The 23,721-nt window shown below is 38.0% G+C and overlaps 1 protein-coding gene across 2 annotated transcripts in view; it reads left to right on the top strand.

Annotated features, from left to right (window-relative positions):
* The window catches only part of CEP83 (centrosomal protein 83), a 121,542-nt gene that overhangs the window by 95,878 nt on the left and 1,943 nt on the right, over positions 1-23,721 (top strand). For both annotated transcript variants that reach the window (XM_060112274.1, XM_060112273.1), the window contains 4 exons: positions 2,357-2,432; positions 5,566-5,723; positions 7,378-7,507; positions 22,021-22,124. In XM_060112274.1, coding sequence (XP_059968257.1) covers positions 2,357-2,432; positions 5,566-5,723; positions 7,378-7,507; positions 22,021-22,124 — 468 coding nt within the window. The remainder of the gene's footprint in view (positions 1-2,356; positions 2,433-5,565; positions 5,724-7,377; positions 7,508-22,020; positions 22,125-23,721) is intronic.

Consider the following 23,721-nt stretch of genomic DNA (forward strand, 5'->3'; position numbering starts at 1 on the left):
TGTTTCTCTTCATATCTACATAATTATTTAGAAAGTATTCAGGCCACTAATGCTTTCATAACTCGGTCTTGTTTCTTGTTGATTTATCATGTATATCCAAAATCTCGACCAGAGCTAAGATATACTTGGGGCCTAACTTTTCTAACTCTGGACCGGAGCTAGGACACATGGTGTTTTCTCCCCTATTTTCATCTCCATGGTTCTGTAGAAAGAAACCTTTATTAACTCGGTAACCTAAAAGCTCCAAGTTAATAACGACCTTAAACATTTAAGGGAGAAATGCACAGAAAGTTTGAGGGAGTGATAGCATAGCGAGAATTACAGAGTAAGAGTATGACTGGTACAGAGGAGCACAGGAGGAGCAAGACTGGTCCTCTTCCTTTAGGTCCATTGTTTCTGGCGTTTGTATGTAAATATCTCAGGAGCAGTGTATTTTATGGTTTCTTCCATATCATATTGTCCAACCACCTTGTGCATTTAAATGTCTAATCCAGGATTTGGGTTGGTTCATTCAGTCCAACAACAGATACTGAATTTTTTTTTAATAGAGCTTTATTGGAGTATAATTGCTTCACAATACCATGTTAGTTTCTGTTGCACAACAAAGCGAATCAGCCATATGCATACACATGTCCCCTTATCCCCTCCCTCTTGAGCCTCCCTCCCATCCTCCCGTCCCACCCCTCTAGGTCATTGCAAAGCACTGAGCCGATCTCCCTGTGCTACGCTGCCGCTTCCCACCAGCCAACTATTTTGCATTTGGTAGTGTATGTATGTCGATGTTACTCTCACTTTGCCCCAGCTTCACCCTCCCACCCCATGTCATCAAGTCTGTTCTGTATGTCTACCTCTTTATTCCTGCCCTGCAACTAGGTTCATCAGTACCTTTTTTTTTTTTTTTTTTAGATTCCATATATATATGCGTTAGCATAGTGTACTTGTTTTTCTCTTTCTGACTTCACTCTGTGTGACAGACTCTAGGTCCATCCACCTCACTACAAATACCTCAATTTCGTTTCTTTTTATGGCTGAGTAATATTCCATTGTGTATATGTGCCATGTCTTCTTTGTCTGTTCATCTGTCAGTGGTCATTTAGGTTGGTTCCATGTCCTGGCTATTATAAATAGTGCTGCAGTGAACATTGTGGTGCATGTCTCTTTTTGAATTACAGTTTTCTCAGGGTATTAGTGTTTAAAGCACAGCCCTAAGCCTTTTGAGAATATTGTCTTCCCAAGAAGCATTTCTAATTGGGTTGAAAAGGCATGCTAATAATGCTAAACTATAACTAGTATGTGCCAAACAAATTATATTTGAGGTAAATGAAGGATTTTTAAAAGGGAAGGTTGGGGGCTTATCCTGTCAAAGCTAATTAGTGTATAGTCTTTCTCATGAGGTTAGTTAGTCCCTTGGTCACCAGGGATATGCTGTGTTTTAAGATTTTGGCTGAGAATGTATCATTCCTTTTGAAAAGAACACAAATTGTGTAAGTGTGCATTCATCTCAGGGATGAAAACTCATAATATATTTTATAGAATACAGTATTGTGTCTGTACTAGATAGTTTTCTTTTAAATTCTGAATTTAAAATCAGTATAATTACGGCATAATGAAGTGGGAGACAGAGATACTTACTTGGGTGTGAGAAGACCTGGGTCTCATCTTGATTTGGCTACTTGGTAGCTGTGTGATTTGGGCCCAACTTTGCTAAGCCTCAACCTCTTTCTCTATATTATCTGGAATTATAAAGATGACTCTGCTTACTTCCATACAACTATTACGAGAAATTACTACAATTGGCCAACCTTAATTAAACGCCTATTATACTATAGACATCATGGTAGGCATTTAGGATACATTTAGGAGCTCTATAACCCAGTAGAGTGAAGGTGAAATAGCAGTATATCTGAAAGCATTTTGTAAATTGTGAAATACTGTATGGCTGTAAGATGGCTTCTCCTAAACTGGACTCCTTTCTCCTGCCTTAGTGACCCACTAGGCACTCCTCCACCAAAGCCATTTGTTCAGGCTGTTCCCTGTGTTTGTCAAGATCCTACCCACCAGAGTTTTATCTCCATGTAGTAGTCTCTCATCCTTCTAGATAGACTTGATTTCTCATCTTCTCTATGCCCATAGTTTGTAGATTTTTCCATAGCAAAGGCAGAAATGTGTTACATTTTAATTATATGTGGACACAACTTAGTTGCCTGAAGTCAAAATCTTTGCCTTTGAATCCATCACTTTATATAGCACAGCGCCTTGTGTCAATATGGGCACTCAATAATATGATTGTCTAATTCAGTGAAATATATGAACTATGGATTTTTAATAATGTCTTTTGTTGGGTTGTGATTTTTAGGTTAAAACTTCAACAACAAATTGTGAATATTGAAAATGCAGAGAAAGAAAAAAATGAAAATTCTGACCTGAAACAGGTATTATTTTAGCAAACATTTTGCTTTTATTTTTTTAAGTGCTTCTTTAAATCTGTGTTTTTGAATCTTTATTGGAATTTTATATGTAAATATTCTGAAAATATCACTCCAATTGATAATGAATTGATGAAGTTGATATGTAAATATAAAGTGTTTAAACCTCTTTAAACTCCTGTTTAGTAAGCTTCTTTTGATTTTCTTAAGATATTTATATTGCTGTGGCTCATGATGAATTTTTTTTTAATTATAGTTTAAAGGGCAGTATTTTGAATTACTTGTGTGATTGACTTGTAACTTTGCATTTCTTATTCCATGAGCTATTTTTTGTTATATCCCTGTGAAATCTAAGAGTTGTATTTATGGAAGGAAATTCATATTTTAATTAAAGTTGTTTGGGTTCGGGAAAGATTTATATGGGCAAAACAAATTATGAGGAGTGAAAATTCCATTTTTAGGATTTATGCTTGCATGCTAGCTGGCATTGCTTTGCATGTATAGTTATGGTTTCTAAGTCTCAAGTAGGAGGGCATAATGTGTGATTCTCTGAGAGAAGTTATCTAGTTTCATTGGCATTGGGCTTTCTGTCATCCTGTAGATATGGAGAAGTATTAAGCTCTTTGAAAGTTGCTTGTTCAGCCAGCTGTAATACAAGTTTTATATTTACAGCTCCAGTTAAAAATACTGAATAGTTCTTCATGGAGAAATTCATTCTAAAATAGAAATCTGAGGCATACCTTTTTACTTTATTCTTCTGACAGTTGCTCTTTGGACCTATACAGTTCTGTATGTGGCTTTGCTACCATCAGGAAGTAATGGAATTATTTCCCATTTATTGCATAAAGAATCTGGGTTTTTTTGGCTCTTGAGTCTTGTAATGGATTCTTTTGATCTGAAGTCACTTGACTCTCTGCCTCCAAACTTCTCTCAAGAGAATGGCTTAGGGCTTCTCTGGTGGCGCAAGTGGTTGAGAGTCCGCCTGCCGATGCAGGGGACACGGGTTCGTGCCCCGGTCCGGGAGGATCCCACATGCCGCAGAGCGGCTGGGCCCGTGAGCCATGGCCGCTGAGCCTGCGGGTCCGGAGCTTGCGCTTCCGGAGCCTGTGCTCCGAAACGGGAGAGGCCACAGCAGTGAGAGGCCCATGTACCGCAAAAAAAAAAAAAAAGAATGGCTTGGAGAGGTAGAAGAAAGTGAAAGAAAAATGAATACTTGTTTATTAATTGGTAAAATGGCTTTTGCAAGAATTAGGTGTAAATATGTCCCAAATGAATTATTTGGATAAGACTTAAGAGCAATGTGAATCTCCTAGCCTGTTAATCTGTAACTAGATAATTATCTACTTTTCATGAGAAAAAGTACTCCCAGATAAAGGTAAATTGGGATGAAGCAGGCTGAGTGACATTTCACAGTTTGATAAATGGTTCTAGAGGCCAAGGAATCCCTACCATTCATTAGGTTTCTCAGAGCATCTTTCTTCTGCCCAACACTCTATAAAATGCTTAAAAACTACTCAAAAACAATGTGAGAATGATCCTTCCTGCATTTATGATTCCTGACTATTCAGAGAGCAGAACCCTTGGAAGGGTTGCTAATCACAAGGTTGTGGGAGTGGGAGAATGGATTTTCTTAGCAGCTTTCCCAGCTTACTTTTTTTTTGTTTTTTTTGCGGTACGCGGTCCTCTCACTGTTGTGGCCTCTCCCGTTGTGGAGCACAGGCTCCGGACGTGCAGGCTCAGCGGCCATGGCTCACGGGCCCAGCCGCTCCGCGGGATGTGGGATCTTCCTGGACCGGTGCACGAACCCGTATCCCCTGCATCGGCAGGCAGACTCTCAACCACTGCGCCACCAGGGAAGTCCCCAGATTACCTTTTAAAATCTGTTCTTTCCTTGGAGACTAGGAGACTCTAATATTTGGATTCTCTTTGCTCACCTCCCTGCTCTCCTAATGACACTTCTCCCCATTTCTAGTACCTCTTCTGGCCTGCTTATTTGGGGAAGAAGAGAGAGGACTCAGTGGCAGATTGAGGAATAGGGTTCTTGATGGTCTCTGGTTATATTAAGATATGATCCTAATGCTCTTGCCTTTTTTTTTTAAACGTTTTTATTGGAGTATAATTGCTTTGCAATGGTGTGTTAGTTTCTGCTTTATAACAAAATGAATCAGTTATAAAAATACGTATGTCCCCATATCTCCTCCCTCTTGCATCTCCCTCCCACCCTCCCTATCCCACCCTCTAGCTGGTCACAGACCACCAAGCTGATCTCCCTGTGCTATGTGACTGCTTCCCACTAGCTATCTATTTCACATTTGGTAGTGTATATATGTCCATGCCATTCTCTCACTTTGTCCCAGCTTACCCTTCCCCCTCCCCGTATCCTCAAGTCCATTCTTTAGTAGGTCTGCATCTTTATTCCCGTCTTGCCCCTAGGTTCTTCATGACCTTTTTTTTTTTTTTTTAGATTCCATATATATGTGTTAGCATACAGTATTTGCTTTTCTCTTTCTGACTTACTTCACTCTTTATGACAGACTCTAGGTCCATCCACCTCACTACAAATAACTCAATTTCATTTCTTTTTATGGCTGAGTAATATTCCATTGTATATATGTGCCACATCTTCTTTATCCATTCATCTGTTGATGGACACTTAGGTTGCTTCCATGTCCTGGCTATTATAAATAGACCTGCAATGAACATTGTGGTACATGACTCTTTTTGAATTATGGTTTTCTCAGGGTATATGCCCAGTAGTGGGATTGCTGGGTCGTATGGTAGTTCTATTTTTAGTTTTTTAAGGAATCTCCATACTGTTCTCCATAGTGGCTGTATCAATTTACATTCCCACCAACAGTGTATGCGGGTTCCCTTTTCTCCACACCCTCTCCAGCATTTATTGTTTGTAGATTTTTTGATGATGGCCATTCTGACCGGTGTGAGATGATATCGCATTGTAGTTTTGATTTGCATTTCTCTAATGCTGGTGCTTTTTATAATTTCATTGCAGGGTGTTCTGAAGGGCACATCAGTTGGGTGTGGCATTTGTGAGGGAAGATGCTGAGTGTCCTCTGTGTCTCTCATATTCTATTGCATTTGTTTAGTGGCCTTATGTTTCTCTTCTTTCTTCTCTTTTAAGCAAATCAGTAGTTTGCAGATCCAAGTGACCTCACTTGCACAGTCAGAGAATGAGTTGCTGAATTCAAACCAAACACTGAAGGAAATGGTGGAGAGGTTAAAACAGGAATGCCGAAATTTAAGAAGCCAAGCTGAAAAAGCACAAGTAGAAGTTGAAAAGTAGAGTTTGCTCTTTTTTTTTAATGTACAAACTGTTTCTTCTTTCTGCTATATTATATATAGTTCTTTTAATGATGATTCCAGTGTTGACTGTATTTTGGGAACTAGTTACAAATACCCCATTGACAGTGTACAGTGGTCTTAGGTAATGTATTTTCTTTTTCTAGAGATGAGCTTTATGGACTCTTGGATTGCTTTAAAAAAAAAAAAAGAAAAGAAAATAGACATGTAGGGAAGAAAACCTTTTTAAAATTCTGCCTGACCACAGTATTATGAAAACCTTCAAAGAAACACTTCTGTATTCATTGAGTAAATCAATACATTTCTTACTTCAAATATCTAAATTCTTCTGAATGCCAGAGAACAGAAACAAAATTTTTGATGTGTACGGCTTACTTCTTAGAATTACAGTTATAATCTTTTGGATTTTCCCTTTGAAAAGCTCATTTACTTGTTTATATTTTTTTATTTTGAAATCTCTTAGTAGTAGACAGTCTAGTAAACTGGTAGGGAGATGATTTTGATGACTAAGATCTTATATTCCCTGGAAAATGTTGTTTATATATGGTAGAAAACTACTATTTTGTATTTGCTTTGTTATTATAACGTCATTATTATAAGTTTTTGAATCTATGAAACATTATTCTTAGTTTTTCTTCTGAAGGCTACCTTGCCACATAAAATTTTTTCCTTATTTTTCTATTATTTAATATTTTAAGGCTTGTCCATGGACTCATATATGTGGTTGGATTTCAAGAAAAGGAAGTAAGCAAGATAACTGTCCATAATGTGTTGTGACGTTCCGCAGGGTCCAAATTATTTTGCTTATATTTTGCAAATAATAGGAATTTGTATCTTGGGATCCTCAAGTGATTTGAAATGTGCTTAAGAATTCCAATCATAGTATAGCTAGCAAATGTAACTAACTTATCATTGGTTTCTGAATGTTATTCATAGGATTATATAGCAGAAAATAGCTGGACTTGGGGTCAATAGAATGTGATTTTGATCCCAGCTAAGATACTTAAAATCTGTTTGACCTTTGTCATGCAATCTGACTCCTCAGGGTTTGTATATCCATTTGTACTGCCTATAGTGATGATACTAAAAATCATAAGGTATACAGAAGAGCTTTAAAGGTGTAAGCTGTTATGATGTTACTAGAAAATACCATTTATATGAATTTTACTCTAGCCAGGAAACATACCACATTAAGACTTGATACCAAGGTTGATTTTAAACCATCTTTATTAGGCCCAGTTTTTAATAGCTTGGTGGTATCATGGTTTAAAGCTGATTATCAGTTGTTTGTCCTGCCCCCCACCCCCCGTTAACTAGGTATAAGCCTTTAAGCAAGTTAGTTAACAGCTCTAAGCCTCAGTTTCCTCAGCTATAAAATGGAAATGATAGACGTACCTAACTCAGGGGTTACTGTGAAGAATAAATGATGTAGTACATGTACTGTTCTAAGCCCAGTGGCTGGCTCATAGGAAATACTCAGTAATGGTGGTGATAGCAGATACATGGCCATGCAAGAATGCCTGTGTTGGATTATGAAGGCTGTGGGTGAAGTAGGTAGTGAGTTTGATTATACTTGTGGTAATATCTCTTCTAAGAGTTAACATCTCATGTTTTGCATACGTTCTTCTGACAGGGCATTGGAAGAGAAGCAAATACAGTGGTTGGAAGAAAAGCATAGGCTTCATGAACGTATCACTGACAGAGAAGAAAAGTATAATCAAGCTAAGGAGAAATTGCAGCGAGCTGCAATTGCCCAAAAAAAGGCAAGTGGTTCTCATTAAAGTGATTTCTATAGAGTAAAAGCATAACTATTTTAGGAGAATAAAATGTATAATTAAAACTGAGACTTTACGGGTATGTTCAGTTTGATATTTAAACATGACATTTTGCTGACACCTTGTAAAGATAAATTGGGAAAATGCAGACTGCTCAACAGGTTTATTTCTAAATGTTGTGTACAAGTCAGTTTTTCAGAGTATGCATTTTTCCACAGAGACAGTGGTTTTCATTGATAAAGTTTCTAGACCAGCCCATACAAGTGTCATTTAACTCATTCGGCACTTAAATTACGGGGTGATTAGGCCTGTTTCAACTGTGCTTAACTAATACTTGTAACATTGTTTTTGTGGTTACAATACTTTTTTGTTTCCAACTCAGGAATATAGAAGCAAGTATCTCATTGCCCTAGCAGAAGGAACTAGGACTCCCCTGGCTTCTGAAACAGCCATGATAGTTCCCACAGCCATGATCTTTGTAAAGTTTCATCTTTGCAGGCATATTTTCTCCAGAACCTAAAAACTAATCCAGGGCATCATGGAACTAATGTAACCAGATGATTTATCTAAGCCAGTGGTTTACAACTTTTTTTCTACTCAACAAACCCAAGGAATGTAGCATAGCCCCATCAGTAACCGTGGCTCTCCATGGCAGCGATTCAGCAGTTATTTTTAGCAAGATTGGCGCATGTGTGTTGGGGGAAGGGGAAGGAAGTATTTTTTTAAAAAATCCCACAAATGATTTGGATATGTCTCCATTTGATGAGTTCCTTTAGTAGTGGCATTGGTTGTGGGGAAGTGAGAAGGTCTGAAATGAGAGGAATTTGTACCTCTAGACATAGGCGCACCAGTGTCTTAATGTCTGTATGTTTATTGGTAAGGTTAGCTGTTCATATTTGCATAAGAGAAGAGAACTATATCATTTACATATTCTGAATTTGGAAATCAAGGACAGAGTTTTTAGTTACCTGTTTACATTATTAGATATAACTGGCAAATTCATCCTGATAGTTGGAGTGACAACATGAGAAGTCTTAAAGTCATTACTTCCCCACTTTCTTGGTTTATGAATGTTGCTTTTCTCTTTCCATTATGCTAAAAGTAGTATAACATTGAGATTAGGAAACAGCACTTAACTATATAGGATCCCAGCGTTTTATACTCAAATATAAATACTTACGTTGTTGTTTCATTGTTTTTTTTCCCCTGTATCACTTCTCTTTCTCTCTGTCCATATAAGTACTGAGCAGTGTATGGGTATTGATGGGATTTTAGTGAAGTTATTTCATGGCTTGGGATGATCTCCGAAATCCTACTTATGCTTCCTTGTACTGTTTGAAGCCTAAAAGCATCTGATGCCAGATTAGCTAGAAATCATAAGAAATTATAAGAGCTGATTTTATCTTCCACAGAAAAAACTTTTATGTTGGGGTTTTAGAGATAAGTGTCTTAGAGATCAGATTCTAATTATTGAGGCTAGGTTGGGTTGACTTCTTTTGGAGCAAAAATGACATCCAGTGGTGAGAGAGATTATTAACTAATCATAGGTATACCAGAAAGGGGAGGAGGTGATTTTTTTTTTTTTAATTTATTTTTGGCTGTGTTGGGTCTTCGTTTCTGTGTGCGGGCTTTCTCTAGTTGCGGCGAGCGGGGGCCACTCTTCATCGTGGTGTGCGGGCCTCTCACTGTCGCGGCCTCTCACATTGCGGAGCACAGGCTCCAGACGCGCAGGCTCAGTAGTTGTGGCTCACGGGCTTTGTTGCTCCACGGCATGTGAGATCTTCCCAGACCAGGGCTCGAACCCGTGTCCCCTGCATTGGCAGGCAGACTCTCAACCACGGCACCACCAGGGAAGCCCAGGAGGTGATATTTTAAGAAACATGTGAAGTAACCTTTCATCAGTATTGACCTAGGATGAATGTTTTTCATACTGAAATAACTGCCAAATGATGGGGGTGAATATAGTAAACACCTACTTTACTTTTAAACTGTGATCTGTGGAGAATGGTTTATGTTGCAGGAAATTGTTAAAGTCAATTCCGTAAAGATTATGACCCAGAGCTGTCCCATCATGTGGAGCACTGCCCTATAGGCTTACAGCTTTACCTCAATTAAAGTGGAAAAGCAGACAGTACATGTGACATAGAAATACTGTAAAAAGTATGTAAGTATATATAATTTTAGGGCTGGGGGATCTTAGCATTCAGACAGTTTTTACAGATTTGGAAACTGAAGTGGTAGGGAGCCAAGATCATTGACTAGTTAGGAACGCTGTGACTAAAGTCTACATTTTTCTATTCTTAATCCTGTGCTTTTTCTGCACTGTTACTCTTTTAATTTCCCCCTTTCTTTGATTTGAGATACTTTACTGCTTTTCTCTTCATTATAACCATAATCCACATGAGTTATTTCCTGTGGCAGAATGATCACTATAAAATTAATTTTTTAAACTCAAACCCTTTTCCCATTCAAGTTAAATATAATGCTTCTGTATGAAAATGTTGGCTATAAGATTACATAAATATGATTCGTAAAATTGCAACAGACTTCTAAGTTTCTTAGATGACAAAGATCATAACTTTCTTGTGTAGTAAGACTTAAGTCACAAAGTATTAACTCTAGGGCAGAAATCATAGTCCTTTAAAGTTACTTTCCTGTGAGAGGTTCTTACAACTGGGGAGTAGCAGCTTTATTTTTTCTTCCCCAGGCTAGGTAAGATGGCTGCATTTACAGCTCCAGCCTCCTAAGCACAGAGGGTATGTCATTTCTGGTAAGTGTTTTTAGGTAGAGTCTTTGTGTAATGATATTTTGCTGTGTTGATTTGTTTGGAAAAGTTGGACCGGGTATCTTGAGTTGGAATGCCCTTCTGTAATTGATGACTTCTCTGTATGTTTTTCCCCACACACTGTTGAAGTGTGAGTATGAAGAGAGATCTCTTGGTATGAGGACAATGAGTTGTGCTTTTCCTTTTGAGACACCTGAAATGATAACTTGTTATTTTTATTCAAAGGTATATCTCTGAAATAATTCTTGGTTAGATGTTACGAACGGTTTTGAGAAAGAAATGAACCATAGTCTTGAAGTTATAAAATATCTATTGAATATGTTGTGTGGCCTGGCATTATGTTATACACCGAGGGGAGAATAGAAGCCATGATTAATTCCTGCCCTTGATGACCATATAATCTAATTGGAGAAATAAAATAGCACGCAGTACCTAAAGAATCTATTAGTCATTTCCATGTGATCTGTGTGGACACTAAAGTTTGAGAACTACTGTGCTAGAGAGAAGAAAGCCTTAAGACAGGGAGACTAGTCAGGAAGCTATTTATAATAATCTTAAAATGAGGTAAGAAGGCTGGAATTTGGGCTTGCAATATAGAATGAAGGTGAAGGATGACTCCTAGAAGTATTCCAAAGGAAAAAATTAACAGAATATAGTGCTAAATAAGAAGAAAGAGAAAAATGTGAGGTATTTTAGTTATGAAAGGATACAGAGGAGTTGTCATGATGGAATAACTACCATGTGTCAGTTGAGTAGAAAGAGAAGATACGTTTGACTAAACACACGTCAGGTATGAACTGATGGCAGTGCATCCGTATAGACATGTCCTAGACTCTTTTTTTTGTGTGTGTGTGTGTGCACTGTGCAGCATGTGGAACTTCCCTGACCAGGGTTCGAACCCGTGCCCCCTGCAGTGGAAGTGCAGAGTCCTAACCACTTCACCACTAGGGAAGTCCTGTCCTAGACTGTTAAGTGAAGATATCATGTAGATTACCAGAAATAATGGAATGTAAAGCATGGAGATCAGTAATTCAGCTTAGGGATGTATAATTAGACACTTGAGATTTGAGAACTGTTGAAGAATAAAAGGACTAAGAACTAAGTTGGCTTGGAAAGAGGAGCTGGATTTAGTAGAGGAATGGTCATAGAAGTAGAGGCTATAGTATGGTGTTATAGAAGCCACAGGAGAAGAAAGGAATCAAAGGTAAATGATCGTGATTATTGAAGAGAGTTCATTGAATTTGGCTAGAGGTTGATAAAAGGAAAATTTCAGCTTTGATTCTTGCACCAGTATTCTTTTGATTTTTCTTTAACTCTTTTGTGTTGTAATGTGTGTAACACTAAGGCATCCATTTGATAAACCTGTGATTGTATTGATAAAATTGTATTTGATAAAATCAAAATTACAATCATTTCTTTTTTTTTTTTTTTTTTTTTCGGTGCGCGGGCCTCTCACTGTTGTGGCCTCTCCCGTTGCGGAGCACAGGCTCAGCAGCCATGGCTCCCGGGCCCAGCCGCTCCACGGCATGTGGCATCTTCCCGGACCGGGGCACGAACCCGTGTCCCCTGCATCAGCAGGCGGACTCTCAACCACTGCGCCACCAGGGAAGCCCCCTACAATCATTTCTTACAGCCACTTTCTCCTCTGGACTTTAATTTCTTTCACTAGAATATCATTCTTCCAGTTACTTAGTCTTCAAACCTTTGATTCATTCTCAGGGCTCCCTTTCCCCAAATATAGTCAGTCACTGTATTCGTTTCCTAGGTCTGCTATAACAAATTACTACAAATTGTGTGGCTTAAAACAACAGAAATTTATAATCTCACAGTTCTGTAAATTAGAAGTCCAAAGTCAAGGTGCTGATAGGGCCATGCTCCCTCCAAAGGCTCTGGGGAAGGATCTGTTCCATGCCTCTCTCCTAGCTTGTGGTGGTTGCTAGCAATCCTTGGTGTTCCTTGGCTTGCAGACACATCACTTCCGTCTGTGCCTCTCTCTTCACATGGTGTGTGTGTCTGTCTCTATATCCAGGTTTCTCCCTTTTTATAAGGGCACAAGTCAATATTGGATTTAGGGCCCACCCTAATCCAGTATAACCTCATCTTAACTTTACCCTTTTTTCAGATAAGGTCACTCTGGAGTGTTTTCCAGCACCAAGAACCCATTGTCTAATTCTCTGGACACCAACTGGGTGCCAATAATTCAATTAAATTCTGACACTACATCAGATTCCACAAATTAAAGGGTTCAGCCTCAAGACCAACCCCATGTCAGGTGTCAGGTCCTTAGCCATCTGCACTGCTGACCAATGACTATAAATTGGGGTTCCCATAACACCCCCCACCCAGGTTCATAGAACTCAGGAAAACATTTTACTTGTATTTACAGGTTTATTAGAAAGGATACAACTCAGGAACAGCCAAATAGAAGAGATGTATAGGGCAAGGTATGGAGGGGGAGGGGTGCCCTCTCTGGGAGTGCCACCCTTCTAGTAAATCAATGCATTCACTCTCCTGGAAGCTTTCCAGGTATCCTTGTTCAAGAGTTTTTAATAGATATCATTGTAAGTTTAATAGATACCACTCCCAGGAGTGGAGGGTGGAGAGTGGGAGGTGGGAATAGTGCTGCAAGTCCCTACCTTCTTACCACGTGGTCTTCCTAGTGACTAGCTCTATTTTGAGATTACCTAAGGGTCCCACCCTAAGTTAACTCATTAGTATTAACTCAGGTATGATTGAAAGGGGCTGGTTATGAATAGCAAAAGATGCTCCTATGACTCAGGAAATTCCATGGGTTTTAGGAGCTCTATGCCAGAAGCCCAGGGCAAAGACCAGATATATTTCTTCTTATATCATAGTCACATTCTGAGATTCTGAGTAAACATAAATATTTGGGAGACACTGTTCTACCCAGTATAGTCACTAGAGCCTGTGAATTCTTCCTTTATAATGTATCTCACATTTTCCCCACCTCATTTCTTTTTATTCTTATTGCAGCATCCTAGCTCAGACTCTCTTCGCTACGAGGTTTCTCTATATATTCGTTTAGTCAGTTTACTCAACAGATTTATTGAGAACCTACTATGTATTATACCAGGTACTGTTTTATTCACAGGGATACAGAAATAAAGACTATGCACTGAGGAGCTTATGTTGTAGTGGATGGGAGACACGGAGTAAAGAAACAAATGTCAGGTGGAGATGCGTGCTAGGAAAACTAAGGGGGATAGAGGGAATTTATATAGGTGATCAGAGAAGCCTCTGATAAAGTAACGTTTGAGCAGAGACCTCGAGGAAAGAAGGGCGAGGCCATATTTTGTGTGTAGGGGAAGAATGTTCCAGAGGGAATAGAAAGTAAAAGAGAGAGGCAGGAGTCTGCTTGGTGTGTTGAAGGAATACAAGGAGGGAGACCTGGGTAGCTGGAATGGAGAGAAGTAGTAGGAGGCTAGGTGATGTAGGGGCTTTTCTTGGTTTTTATTCTGAATGAGATAGGAACACAGTGGAGAGCTTTGAATTGAGAAATGCTATAATCTGAATTATATTTTCAGGAGAATCTCTGGCTGTTGTGTAGAGGGGCAAACAGGACTCAGGAAGACCACTTTTCGGTAGTTCAGATGAGAGATGTAGAGAACTAGTAGTAGATTTGTGGTCAGATTCTGTATGTATTTTTAAAGGTAGAACTTACAATGGTTATAGGGTATTAAAGAGATAAAGATGACTAAGGTGTTGGGCTTGAGCACGTGGTTAAAATAGAATTGCTGTTTACTGACATGGGAAAGACCTTGGAAGGAACAGGTTTAGGGATAAAATAAAGATGCCTCTTTTGGACACATTAACTCTTTGAGATGCCCATTCGACTTCCAAGTGGAGATACTAAGCATTCTGGTGAATACATGAATCAGGGCTTCAGGGAAGAGGACTAGGCTAGAGATATAGATTTGGGACTTATCAGCATGTAAATGGTATTGAAAGCAGTGGGATTAAATGAGGTCACCTAGAAAGTGAAGGAATACAGAAAAGAACAGGTTTGAGGATTGAGTTTTGAGGAATTCCAAACTTTAGAAGTTGGGAAGTTAAGCAGGAGACTGAGAAGGAGTGGCCAATATGATAGGAAAAGAACCAAGAAGGTACTAGATGCCAAATGAAGAAAAATGCTTCAAGAAGGATTAGCTGTGTCAAATGACATTAGAGTGTCGACGAAAAATTAATCAGGCGACCTAAGAAAGAATTGGAAAATTGTATTCAAGACAAATTTGAGGGTTAAAACCCAAGAAGAGCATCTCAGAAAGCTCTGAGAACTGTCCGCCCGTTAGAAGTCAAGATACAGTTTATATAAGTTTTTCGAGACAGAGGGCTGTACATTAAATGACCTGTTATTGACAGTTTACAAAATCCAGATTTTAGTGCCATTGTGGTAGGTCATGTGACCCTTTATAATCTAGAAGGAATGTTCTCTTTTAAGGCATTGTCTTGTTGATGCGAGGAGAATGTTGCTGTTTATGGTTGAGCAGGTATTCCTGCTGATGGGGGAGGTTTGGTCAATGCATAACGCAGATACACAAGGCACAATGAGCGGAGAGGGGAGGCCAAAGCGCAGAGAAGAATTTTTATGTTTAAATTTTTCTTGTCTTACCATAAATATGAATTTTATTTCACAGTGGTTAAGATGATAAAATAGTAAGATGAAGACTAAGAATCCATTTCACTATATGGTAATTGTTGGTGGCTTTGTCAAGAGTTGTTTCTGTGGAGTAGTAGGTATGCAGGTCTGATTGAGATGGAATATAGTTTGTCGAAGGAATTTTGTTGTGAAGAACAGAGAACTGGGGTAATAGCTAGCATTGTGGGAGCAAAGGCTTCTTTTAAGAAGGGAGAAATTATAGGATGATTCAGTAGCGGGGGGGCAAATGAAGGGATATCTTTTAGTAGGCAGAAGGGCATTAGATTCAATTCAGAGAGGGAAGGGATAGAAACACAAGGTATCTATTGTACCTGGAAAAAAGACAAACTATATGATTGTAAGTTCCTGATCAATTCATGGATGTAGTGGAAATTCTCTACTGATTGCTGCTATTTTCTCCATGCAAAAAAGAATCTGGGTCACCAGCCCAGACTGTGAAGAGTGGAGGTCTGACAGATTTGAGAAGAGACAAGAAGTTGTGAAAGAAAGTAAGAGTTTGGGAGAGTGATTGGATTAGGGAAATTAGTAGGATTTCCAGGTACCAACAGGGGGGCCCATTTGAAGCTAGTGCTGGTTAATTTAAGGTGAGACCGGTCAGCGCGCACGCGCGCATGTGTGAGTGTGTGAGTGAGAGAGAGTTAGAAGGAGGAGGAGGTTTGGGTCAAGATAATGAGGGTGCTTTAAAGAAATGATTATAATGTTAGGGTCTAAGGCATTCATTGGGTCTACTAGTCAACCAGCTATCCAGTTCTTTTGCTGCATTCTAACTCAGTTCCTGGCAAAGAGTGGTGCTCAGTGAATGGTTAGTTGTTTTTACAGTGATGAGGATGAGGACAACATTGTCCTGAACCCTGTCTTCAGGAAGCTTATCTCCAGATTTGCCAGAGGCAAACTTCAGAGTCCATCCTGTACACTGATACCATATTAATCTTTTCAAAACAATGCTTTCACCCATCAATTCCCCTGCTGGAGAACCATCAGGGCAATCCACATTCCTGTAGAATTACAGATTCTTCTTAATTCATTTCTTATCCTTTCTAAAAAAGCCTTTTCTCAAGATTTTGTATTTTATGACTGGAATTCCCTTCAGAAATCCCTATATTTTGTATTAACTATGGTTAATATAGGGCCCAATTAAGTGTGCACTCTGTGTGTGTGTGTATGTGTAAATATACATGCTTAAGATTTGGAGAGTGAAAAAATTCGTATTTTACTACAATTTAAATGAGCAGTACAAATGGAGAAATAGAACTAGATTTTAAGATTGCAGGTTTATATAATCATATAATAATGAAGTATTAAGCATTTCCATCTTTAAAATGTCTGTTAGTTGAACTAAAATACCTAAAAGGAGCATATGCTTTTGATAATGACAGACTAGGAAATATGTGGATCAGCTCTCCACATGAGAGCTAGAAGAATCAGACAAAATATTTTTAAAAATATCTCCATGGAGGGCAGTGAAGAATTAAGAGGCCAAGATCCTGGAGAGATGGGAAACCTGGAGAGGTGAGCTCAGCATCTGGGGCTGCTTTTCCCTTAGAGGAAGCTGCCAGTTCTAGAAGAGACAGCTGAGAGGCTGAGAAGTGAAGCAAAGCTTTTGACAACCTCGTAGGGCTTGGGGACCAAAAATTGGAGTTCAGAATCTGCCAAAGAGAGGGTCTCAGGTCTGAGTCTACTAGTGCTTTGGGTTGAGACCATGAAGGGGTATGCCCTTGGACTAAGAGTGAACTAACTGCAAATAGCCTGGCCCTTGCAAGTACTGAAGCACAGCTTCAGATAATCTGTCCTTATAATTAGATTAAATTAACCCCTGTTCTTAGTGTTCCTAGCTGCCTGCAAGAAACAAATGTAAATCTGCTTTAAGGGAAACTAGCATTGTAGGCTTCAGTTATTTCCTCAGCTTTTAAAATGTAATGTCTAGCTCTAAATAAAAAATAAACAGGGCCTCCCTGGTGGCGCAGTGGTTAAGAGTCCGCCTGCCGATGCAGGGGATACGGGTTCGTGCCCCGGTCTGGGAGGATCCCATATGCCGCGGAGCGGCTGGGCCCGTGAGCCATGGCCGCTGGGCCTGCGCATCCGGAGCCTGTGCTCCGCAACGGGAGAGGCCACAACAGTGAGAGGCCCACATACCGCAAAAAAAAAAATAAAATAAAATAAAATAAACAGAGATACTACTGCACATCCATTAAAATGGCTAAAATCCAAAACACTGACAGAACCAAATGCTGGTAAGGATATGGAACAATAGAAACTTTCATTTATTGCTGGTGGGACTGTAAAATGGTACAGCCATTTTGGAAGACACTTTAGCAGTTTCTTACAAAGTTAAAACATAGTCTGGCCATACAGTCCAGCAGTCATGCTCCTAGGTATTTATTCAGATGAGTTGAAAATGTATGTTCACACACACAAAACAAACTGCACACAAACGTTTGTAGCCTCTTTATTCATTATTGCCAAAAGTTGGAAGCAAGCAATATGTCCTTCAGTAGGTGAAGGTTAAAAAACTTTGCTATATCCATACAAGAGCATATTATCCAGTGACAAAAAGAAATGAGCTGTTAAGCCATGCAAAGACATGGAAGAACCTTAAATGCATATTGCTAAATGAAAAAAGCCAGTCTGAAAAGACTATCTACTGTAAGATTTCAAATATATGACATTCTGGAAAAGGCAAAACTATGGAGACAGAAAAAACATCAGTGATTGACAGTTTGTGGGGTAGGAAGTAGGGATGCATAGGTAGAGGACAGGGAATTTTTAGGGCCGTGACTCTATTCTGTATGGTACCGCAGTCATGCATACAGGACAGCATGCATTTGACAGAACCACAGAACTGAACAACACAGAGAGTGACAAGGTACACGGTGGACTTTAGTTGATAATAATGTATCAATATTGGTTTATCAATTTTAACAAATTTGTATTAATAATAATAATTTTAAAAATAGCTGCATGAGGAAATAACATTGAAAATCAAGAGAAGTAACAATCAATATAAAGAAACCCCCCATAGAGGATCCAGGTAATGGAGTTATCAGATACAGAATTTAAAATTACCACGTTGTAGATGCTCAGAAATAAAAGAAATGCTTGAGAATTGACCAGAAAACTAGAAAACATTTTTTAAAATGGCAGGTTTAGAACTAAAAAACACAATAACTGAATTATGAACTCTGTGAATAGATTTAACAGCATCCTCATCTGCCTCCTCGAGGCATGAGCAGAAATCAATGAAGCAGAGGTTACACAATAGAGAAAATTTAACTTGCCAAGAGCTGATCAATCTGAAAAGATTGATAAAATGGCTTCTCCCCCAACTCCTCATAAAGTAGGTAGGTAGGTAGGTGAATAAACACAAATGGACAATATAATGAATGAAAAAGGGGTATCACTATACATCTTATAGATATTAAAACAAAAAGACTATTATAAGAACAACTGTGTTAATTATGCAATTTTGATGAAATGAACAAATTCCTTGAACATCTCAACAAAACTAATACAAGAAGAATTAGGAAATCTAAATAGTCCTGTATCCATTAGGGAAATGGACTCCTTAATTTAAAACCTTCCATAGAGAAAATTTGGTATTTATATATATATATTGCAAAATGATTACCACAATAAGTCTAGTTAACATCCATCACCATACATAGCTACAGAATTTTTTTTCTTATAATGAGAACTTTTAAGATATCGCTCAGTAACTTTCAAATATGCAATGCAGTATCATTAACTATAGTCACCATGCTGTACTTTACATCCACAGGACTTACTTATTTTATAACTGGAAGTTTGTACCTGCTGACCTCCTTCACCCATTTCACCCAGCCCCCAGCCCCTGCCTCTGGCAACTGCCAGTCTGTTCTCTGTATCTTGAGCTTATTTATTTTATTTTTTAAAGATTCCACATGTAAGTGAGATTGTGGTATTTTTCTTTCTCAATCTGGTTTATTTCACTTAGCAAAATGCCCTTAAGGTCCATCCATGTTGTCACAATGGCAAGATTTTCTTCTCTTTTATGGCTGAATAATATTCCAGTGTGTGTATCACATCTTCTTTATCCATTTATCCATTGATGGACACTTAGGTTGCTTCCATGTCTTGGCTGTTGTAAATACTGCTGCAATGAACATGGGGGTTGCATATGCCTTTTCAAGTTAGTTTTTTTGGTTTTTTTCACTAAATACCCAGAAGTGGAATTGCTGGTAGTTCTATTTTTAATTTTTTGAGGAACCTTCGTGTTATTTTCCATAGTGGCTGCATAAATTTACATTCCCACCAACAGTGCATGAGGGTTTCCTTTTCTCCACATTCTCACCAAAACTTGTTGTTTCTTGTCTTTTTGAGAATAGCCATTCTGACAGTTGTAAGGTGATATCTCATTGTGGTTTTGACTTGCATTTCTGTGATGATCAGTTCTTTCTTTACATACACAACAATTAGAAAATAAAATATATACCATTTACATTAGCATAAAAAATATAAAATATTTAGGAACAAATCTAATAAAAGGCAAATATTGCTAAGAAAAACTAAAGAAAACCTAGATAAAGGGAAAGTATACCACACTTGATTTGAAAGACTCAATATTATTAAGATGTCACTTCTTCCCAAACTGATCTGTAGATTGAATGCAATCCTAATCAAAATTTCAGTAGTTTTCCTTGTGAAAATTGGAAAGTAGATTCTAAAATCATATGAAAGTACAAAGGACTAGAATAACCAAGGCAATCTTGAAGAAAAACAACAAAGCTGGAGGACTTAACACTACTAGATATCAAGATTTACTTTAAGCTACAGTCATTAAAACAGTGTGGTATTGGCATAAGGATAGGCAGACAAATAGAACAGAATAAAGTCCAGAAATAGTATATGAACACCTGACTTACCACAAAGTACCACTGCCTTTCAATAGGGAAAGGATGGTCCTTTATGGATGTGGAGTCAATTGGTTATCATTAACCCAACCTAATTAGATAAAAATGAACCACAGACCCAAATGTGACAAGTAAAAAAGCTGCTAGAAAAAAACCTGGGGAGAAAATCTTAAGATCTTGGGATAAGATTTTTTAAACAGGACATAAAAAGCACTAACTGTAAAAGATATGGTTGATAATTTGGATATTATAATTAAGGACTTCTTTTTATAACATGACACTCTTATGAGAAAAAATGTTACCACACACTGAGAGAAGGTCAGTCTGCAACACAAATATCTGACAAAGGATTCATATTCTCAATATATAAAGAACTCCTACAAATAAGAGACAGATTACTCAAAAAAAATTTTTGTAAACAGGCATAAGGCAAGCACTTGACAAAAAAAGGATATCCAGATGGTTAGTATGCATAAGAAAAGGTAATCACCCTCATTAGATAACAGGAAAATGCAAATTAAAGCTACAGTGACATATTATTCTATTCCACCAGAGTAGCTAAAATTTAAAAAAGACCGACCACACCAAGTGTTGGTAAGGATGTAGAGCAGTTAGAACTCTCGTATATTGCTGGTGGGCATGTAATTGGTAATTAGTTAGAACCACTTTAGAAAACTGACAGTTTTTACTGAAGATAAAACATGTATACTGTATGACTCATTCCTAGGTATACACTCAAAGAGACATGAGGACATATATCTACCAAAAACATATTCAGGAATGTTCATAAAACTTTCTTCATAGTAGCTTCAAAGTAGAAAACAATTCAAATTCTTATCAGTAGGAGAAGGGATAAAATATAATGGGTGTGTAAAGTGGATAACAGCATAACAGTAGAGAGGAACTGTGACATGCAATAACATGGCTTAGTCATAGGGATAAAATGTTGAACCACCACCAAAAAATCCAGAAACAGAAGTGTATACAGTGTATGATTTCTTTGATGTGGGTAGGTGAATGAGTAGACAGAGTCCTGAGCCACCTGTACATATATACATACTTGTGCTAATAAAGGACAGGAGGGTGGTTCCTGGGCCAGGGTAGGCGATGAATGAGCTCCACCTGTAAGCAGGAACGTGAATAAATCTTGCAGTATTGAGTGAAAGAGAAAAGCCGTCTGTAAAAGAATGTGCACTGTGACTCCATTTGTATGAAGTTCAAAACTACGCAAACCTAAACTACAGCTTTGGAAGTAAATTAGTTGGTTACCTTTTCAGAGGACAGAGGGGGCAGAGATTGAAAGGAGGGAAGGGTAGGGGCCCTTCTGGTACGGCAGTGCTCTTGACCTGTGAGGTCACAACACCTGCATTTGCTTCGTGGTTTTACATTTTGCTTTACGTTTACATTATGTGCATTTTTCTGTAAGCCTGTTATACTTAGGTAAAGAGTTAGAAACCAAAAATCTAAAAGGTCTGTAGCTACTAAGTGATTGTCAACATTTATAGGTGTTTTTCTGTAAAAGATAAAAACAACCTGTGTATAAAACTGAAAAGGTATTACCTTTTTTCATTTACTACTTTTGCATTATACATAGATTTTTCCATATTAGAAAATTTTCCCTTTGTGAAGGTTAAATTTTTTTCTTTTTAATATTTAGAAAGGCATGCTTTCAAACTGAGATGCATCCATAATCAGTCTTATCTGTCTGATCCTTTAGTTTACTACTTTGGTAGCAATTTATCAGTTGCAAACATGCTTTTAAATTTTAAATTTACAGTTGTTTTAAACCCATGATAATCTTCTGGGAAAATGAAGTCATGATTGTGAGGTGACAGGCAAACTCATTAGTAAAAGTTGACTCCTTCCCTTCCTAGATTTTTTATTTGCACAATTTCCTTATTGATATCAATTTTCTGGTTTGACATTTATAATGGTTCTGTTTGTCACGTTGAGGATATGAGGTAGATCTGTGTTTTATTTTCTTTAAAATTTTTAGTAAGCATCATATGTACTAATCTTTGCTCCTAGTATTCCCTGAAAATACTCATCTCTAAAATTTTTTGGTGAGTAAAATATTCACTATATAGCTTTGTTCAAATAGGAGAGTATGTATTACCATACTTGCTCATATTAATTGTTTCTCTTTTTCTAGAGAAAATCTCTTCATGAAAACAAGTTGAAGAGAATGCAGGAAAAGGTAGAAGTCTTGGAGGCAAAGAGAGAAGAATTAGAAACAGAAAATCAGGTGTTAAATAGGTAATGTGTTTGTATGTATACATACCCCATGTGGCTATTTTGATATTATACAACTTTGAGTATAATGCACTTGGGTTTCTTTTAAAATATACATTTAAAAGAATTCTAAAACTATTCATTAGACTCCTAATTCATTATCTTTGCTATTTTTTTTCTGATTGAATGTTTCTTCAAACCAAAAGGTCTTTAACACATGCATTCGTATTACAGTTGGGACTGACAGGAGAGGTCAGTCACTGGCTTTGGTAGCCAGGAGTGGTGTGAATCCTTGCTGCTGAGACAAGACAGTTTAGTGATTACGAGTTTTTAAAATTGTGGCCACAACTTTGAATCAAAGTTCAGTTTTTTTATTTTTTTGGTATGGAAAATATTATTGGGCAGTAGCTTCTGGTTTTTCATTTACATCCAAGCACAGCTAATAATCTGCATCATTAGCATTTTTGAGCAGAGAAGATTTACCAGATTAAGTTAGTGGTAGTGGCATTGTATGACCCATGTGATTCAAGTTAATAAAATCTTTTCAAATTCAGGTAATTAGTAGTAGTCTTCAGCATTTAGACAGTATCAGACTTTTCTGTAATGGGAATTACCTGTATAGCAAGCAGTGATGTTTTATAATGTGCACTGGTCTTCTTGGGTATAATTATTACCAAAATGTGAACAGTTGTGTTTTTTTTAGAATATCCAAGACGTTTCTAGACTGTGGAATAAATGCCAACTTTATAATACTCTCTGTTCCAAAGTAAGAAGTCACCAAATTCATTCTAAAACAAAATTCAACTTAATATTTCAAAATCAGTGGTTATGGAGGAGGTGTTACCAATTCAAGATTGGGTAGTTATGGCACAGGTCGCCTAGAACTTCGAATGGTTTTGAAACTATATTTGATTCCTGGTGTGATTGATCGTCAGGAAATTTATGTCCAAAAAGGTGGTGATCTGTGAAAACTGACCGTATTTCACCTACAAAAATGGCATTCATAAGATTCAACCTAGGGCTTCCCTGATGGTGCAGTGTTTAAGAATCTTCCTGCCAATGCAGGGGACACGGGTTCGAGCCCTGGTCCAGGAAGATCCCACATGCTGTGGAGCAACTAAGCCCGTGTGCCACAACGACTGAGCCTGAGCTCTAGAGCCCGCGAGCCACAACTACTGAAGCCCTAGAGTCTGTGCTCTGCAACAAGAGAATGCACTGCAATGAGAAGCCCACGTACTGCAATAAAGAGTAGCGCCCGCTCACTGCAACTAGAGAAAGCCCATGTGCAGCTACGAAGACCCAACACAGCCATAAATAAATAAACAAACAAATAATTCCCTTTTTAAAAAAAAGATTCAACCTGGTATTTTCTCTATTTCAATTTGATTCCTGCAGTAAAATAAGGCACGCTTTCGGTTTAAGGAGTCTCCTTTTAGTTTCAGGATTCATGGGTTGGTGGAGTAAAGTGGAAATGAAAGTAAAAGTATCAAAAGATTTTTAATCTTTGATGAATTGGCAAATAAAACTTTAAAATCAGTTGATAGTCTGCAGGGCCAACAATAACGCATATAATTAAGATGTCATATCATGTTTCTGTTTATCTTTCTAGATAAACCAAATT

This window comes from Mesoplodon densirostris, chromosome 11, assembly GCF_025265405.1.
Source record: "Mesoplodon densirostris isolate mMesDen1 chromosome 11, mMesDen1 primary haplotype, whole genome shotgun sequence".
In the NCBI taxonomy this organism is placed as follows: Eukaryota; Metazoa; Chordata; class Mammalia; order Artiodactyla; family Ziphiidae; genus Mesoplodon; species Mesoplodon densirostris.